Source organism: Lygodium microphyllum, chromosome 26, assembly GCF_053477565.2.
Source record: "Lygodium microphyllum isolate KBCC chromosome 26, Lygodium_microphyllum_v1.1.10, whole genome shotgun sequence".
Taxonomy (NCBI): Eukaryota; Viridiplantae; Streptophyta; class Polypodiopsida; order Schizaeales; family Lygodiaceae; genus Lygodium; species Lygodium microphyllum.
In genome coordinates this window covers 107,166,750-107,171,340 of record NC_141160.1, presented here as the reverse complement: position 1 = coordinate 107,171,340, position 4,591 = coordinate 107,166,750, and the positions used below count along the sequence as shown (strand labels likewise).

The 4,591-nt window shown below is 46.8% G+C and overlaps 1 protein-coding gene across 1 annotated transcript; it reads right to left on the bottom strand.

Annotated features, from left to right (window-relative positions):
• Window positions 1–298: 298 nt before the first annotated feature.
• Window positions 299–4,326, bottom strand: IQD3 (IQ-domain 3). The gene is made up of 6 exons (XM_087667551.1): window positions 4,052–4,326; window positions 3,079–3,242; window positions 2,656–2,982; window positions 2,319–2,546; window positions 2,094–2,225; window positions 299–1,938 (listed from the first exon to the last, which is right to left on the bottom strand). The coding sequence occupies exons 2-6, from the start codon at window positions 3,202–3,204 to the stop codon at window positions 1,048–1,050; spliced, it is 1,704 nt and encodes a 567-aa protein (XP_087523677.1). The 5' UTR covers window positions 3,205–3,242; window positions 4,052–4,326; the 3' UTR covers window positions 299–1,047.
• Window positions 4,327–4,591: the final 265 nt, after the last annotated feature.

Sequence of the window (4,591 nt, the reverse complement as noted above, 5' to 3'; positions counted from 1 at the left end):
ATTTAAAAAATTAATTAATATTTTAAATATTTAATTTAAAAAGTTTAAATTAAAAAGATTAATGAGAGAGAGAGAGAGAGAGAGAGAGAGAGTGAGAGAACCTAGGCCCTTCCCTATACATGAGAGAGAGGGGGAAGGATTTTAATTAAAAAAGGGAGGTAGAAGAGAAAGGAAAAAATTATATGTGAGAAAGAGGAGAGGGGAGGGGGGCTTTTAATTATAAAGGGAGGGAAAAGAAAAGGAAAGATTACACTTGTGAGAGAGGGGAAGGGAGGGGCTTTTAATTGAAAAAAGGAAATTTAGAGAAAGAGGTAGATTGGGAAAGTCCTCTAAAAATTCAGGGCTTTTTGAACTTACAACCAAAATAATATAAGATGAAATGGGAGGCCGCTATTTGATGCGTAACCAGCCTCTATCAAATACCTAAAACATCCTAATAAGATAAGTTTACTGTAAGAAGAATAGGACTTCTAAGTGGTCGTCCAGATGATGAACTGATGAAGACAACCGGGGAGTTGATGCTTAGAGACATTCCTTATCCGGGGGTCGTCACTTTAGCCTGAGCTGATGAGACAAGTCAGGACTCCATGTACAGCTCCAGAAACTTTCCAAGAGAAGTCCATTTCTCATTGTATGGCCTGTCCTGGAGCATGATCAACAAGGGATGCTTCCGGTACTGAAGAAAGCTGTTGTAAATTCTTTCGTCTACACTTATCTCAAGCACAGGATTATGGATTTGTTTATACGATTTTTTAGTGTACACAACTGCACAGTATAATTAAAGGGTGTTCTGAACTGTTTAAAGAGAAGATTTGCTGAGTTTCTTTTGAAGCTGGGTTAGAAGACGCGAGTAATTTGGATGCCGCTAAATGCTAGCTCTAGTCCACTGGTCATGTCAATAAAGCAGGAACTCAGACAACCCAACGACTTAAAAATATCGCAAAACGGACACTATAATGTTTTGCTCTGTTATTCTGTAATGGAGGAGAGGTATGAAGGTAGGAGATGCATCAAGGGTATGAAGGTGATCAAAGGCTGCAAATGGCATCAACTCTCAGAATCAGCATGTAGAGCAGCAGTGGCAACATCCCCATTGCTGTCCTTGAGAGGACTGGCGGGAGCTCCATTCTGCAGTAGGGATGATCCAGGAAGGCCTTTCACACTGGGGCTCCTCTGGGTGAGGCCCATGGGTTTGGGATGCTTGGGGGTGCTGGTGGCGCTAGGCTGCATCAGGTGCATGGCTTGCTCGTGCGTGAAAGGGAAGGACAGCCGCTTCTTGGCGCTCCCGTGCTGCTCCTTGTCCGGCGTCACAGGCCTCTGCTTGGGGTTGCTCAGCGAGCGAGCCTTGGCTCTGGCCGACTGCGTGGCAGTCATGTAGTTCGGCACCGCAGGCGAGCTCACCAGGCTCTCGTCGTCTCTCACAGAAGAGCCTGCTACACTGTTCCTGACATTGATGAAACGCGGCCCTAGCAGGGAGTTGATGCTGACTCCGCTTCGTGCGGTTGATGCTCCATTCCCTTCATCTTCCGGCACGCCTGCTTTCTGGATCTGGTTGTGGCCCCGAGGGCTCGCGGATCTCACCATCACAGCGGGGGGTTTCTTGAACGTAGGCGTGCTCGGCGAGTACTCCACAGGCTTCTGCTGCTGCGGTCCTGTCCCTTTCAAGCGAGCAGACTTTGGTGTCGTGAGGTTGACGTTATTGCCGTTGTTGTTTACCAAACTTCCTGCTTTGTTAACGGCCATGTCCACATTCACAGTCTTCACCTTCACATCATCGGCACTTGCATCAGAAGATGCTGTCCTCTCTTGCACAAACATCCGACCTTCCCATGGCCGCGCTGCCATCCATCTCTCCAGCCAACTCCATCCCCAGTGAGGCTTGTCGGGCTCACAATCAATGTACATTGAAGAGGGCTGCCTCGGAGATGACCTCCATAGCTGGGAAGTCACAGGAGGAGAACAAACATACGTCCAACGATCATATTGGCAACCATGCGACAGAGAGAGAAGGGAGGCTCATATGTTACAGTAGGTAAGGCATGTGCAAGAAGTTTCCTCTTGTTGACTAGTGCAAACAGGAATGAAGCATTTACCTGATGAGAGAATGCGTAGGCCAAAGCCCTCTCCCGTTTCATCGCAGCTTCCTGTTTGCTAAGCTTCTTGGCTTCAATCTCCTCCAAAGATTGGAGACTGTCATCCCAATCCTGATGCTCTTGGCCTTCGGACTAATAAAGTGTACCCAGAAAATGATGAATAATGAGCATAGATAGGGAAGCTTTTTTGAATGTGCACAATAGTTTGAGTTCTTCGTCACTTACACTGCTCTTCCTTGAAAGGATTTCCTGTTGCCTTCTCTGCCATAGCTGTCGCTGAACTGCCTGGCCCTCTTCAGACATGCGAACACGCCGTGCTCGCACACGGGCCTGGACTCTAACAAGAGCTTGCATACATCGCAGGGTCAAGGTGGCCTGCCTTCTCACAGTGTGGCCTCGAATTAGAGCTTGGAGTCTTACAAGCCCGCGTAGCGCACGCAAAGCTCGCCGAGCCTATTGTTGATAACAGAAGCAAGTGAAGTCGATATCTGGAGAGAAAATTACAGATGAAAGACTCCTGCTACATGTTGTATCAACAGATTATGCAGACAATAAGATATACCAGATATCCTCGAAACGCCGTTTGGATCTTGATGGCGGCCAGGTCTTCTTTGCTTTTGGCTGAATAGGAGGATGGCCGAGGAACCGCCGATGCTCCAGTGAGACGTATCACTTCCGCGGCAGCCTGAGCAGCTGCAACCGCAGCTTCTGCTGCTGCTGCCGTAGCCGCGGCCACGGCCAGCGCATGCTTGTTTTGCTCGTCTTCCACTTGACTCAAGCTCTTCTCAGACAGCACTGCTTGCTCCCCAGGCCGTGCAACTTCGCCCGCATTATCCAGCTGCACAGACTTGCCAAAGCTCCATCGACGCTTGTCCTTGGAGCGCTTGCTCTGGCAATCCAACAATGACACCTCTGTCAGATGATCGCAAGCCTTTTATTTCACAATGCTGTGCATACGGCTGATTTCCAAGGTCCTAATCCTTACCTTCGGATCAGTAACGTTGATCTCATTTTCTTCCTTGCTTGGGGCTTTCACCGGGACGTTTTCCTTGCTCTTGCTCGATCTGAACGCGTTCTTTACTGCTGAAAACCACTTGCCTTTCTTCCCCATCTCGGTGTCCTTGCTTGATCTTGCGGCTTCTCTACGACCTGTAGAATAGCAGTGGAACCAACTGGCCATTAGATAGCTTCTACCTCCCAATGCGAGAGACAGGTTGATAAATATTTAGCCTAGAGCATTTCTGGTTTCTCTTCTCTGCAATTGAGCATTGTATACATTGCTTCACAGCCAAACTCAACTGAAGCGAAGTTGAAGCCAACATGACTTATCGCTTACTGCGATTACTGATACATGCGAAGGATCTGAACAGAGATGAAGGGACATTGCGTGAGGGGTTAATTTGAAGGTTCAAGATGGTTTGAGCTTCATGTATTCCATTAGATCTCCTAACAATTAGATTTCTTAACAATAACAAGTGAGGATGAGGATTGTCTGGGCCAGCCGGTTACACTCGTGTTTGGTTATCAGAGAAGCAGGTCCAGAGGGGGGGGCGATCAGCGACAGAAACAAGGCATTTTTGGTAACAAGTAGCAGTTATTGATTGCACATGCACTTAGTTGCTATTTTGCGTAATTAAGAATGCCATTTAAGGAGAGAGCAAATTGCCGCAAGCTAATATGAAAAGTTAACCAAAATTGTAACCATTGACAGGTGAGAAATGTGATAGACAAAAAGAGACAAGGACATCTATGATCTATCGACATAGATTGCAGATGCAGATATAAATCAGCATATTATGAGACTATGAGAGATACGCAGTGAAGGTAGAAGCATTTCAGGTAAAGAAATAAAAGGCAAAAGGACAGATGCGGCATGCCTATGCATCGAGATGAGAACAAGCAGCTACAGAACAAGAAACAACAACGAGAAAAAAGGAAAGGCTGCTAGAATAGCAAACCATGGTTGTATGGATGTCGAATCGGCTGCCGCGAACGCCATAGCGAAAGCTTTCTTGACTAAGGCGAGTCTTCTCATCCAGTCAGGCTTTGGGATGATGGTGGTGATGATGATGCCGAGAAGAGGATGAAGATGAAGAAGCAGGCGAGGGCGGAGGAGGAGCAAGAAAAGCGACTACAAGTGGAGTGTCGATTCGGTCGTTGCTGGTGATGGTTGTCGTCGTGTAGAAAAGATGCGAGTTGGGGAAGGAAAGACGGGATTATGACGAGACCAGGCCAGCATGGAGACGCTTTGCTTAAAGCGAAGGGCGAGGCAAAAAGAGAGAGAGAGAGAGAGAGAGAGAGAGAGCTGAAAAGGAAGGGGAATATTGCAGGAGCTTGGTGGGTACTATGGAATAGAACAGTGTTCGCTCAAGACGTTTTTGGGAGGCGATACAGCTTGCAATTTTTGTAGGTTTTTATATCTGAGATTATAATTGCTATGTCCTTGGATCATAATTTATAAGTTTGTATATCTCCAATTATTAGAATATTTTAAATTT

Excerpts from the sequence above, each read along its gene's own strand:
- IQD3 (XM_087667551.1), bottom strand. The coding sequence starts at position 3,204 with ATGGGGAAGAAAGGCAAGTGGTTTTCAGCAGTAAAGAACGCGTTCAGA. Across the intron at positions 2,226-2,318 it reads TCCTTTCAAGGAAGAGCAGT|TCCGAAGGCCAAGAGCATCA; the intron begins GTAAGTGACGAA and ends ACACTTTATTAG. Across the intron at positions 1,939-2,093 it reads CCTACGCATTCTCTCATCAG|CTATGGAGGTCATCTCCGAG; the intron begins GTAAATGCTTCA and ends GTGACTTCCCAG.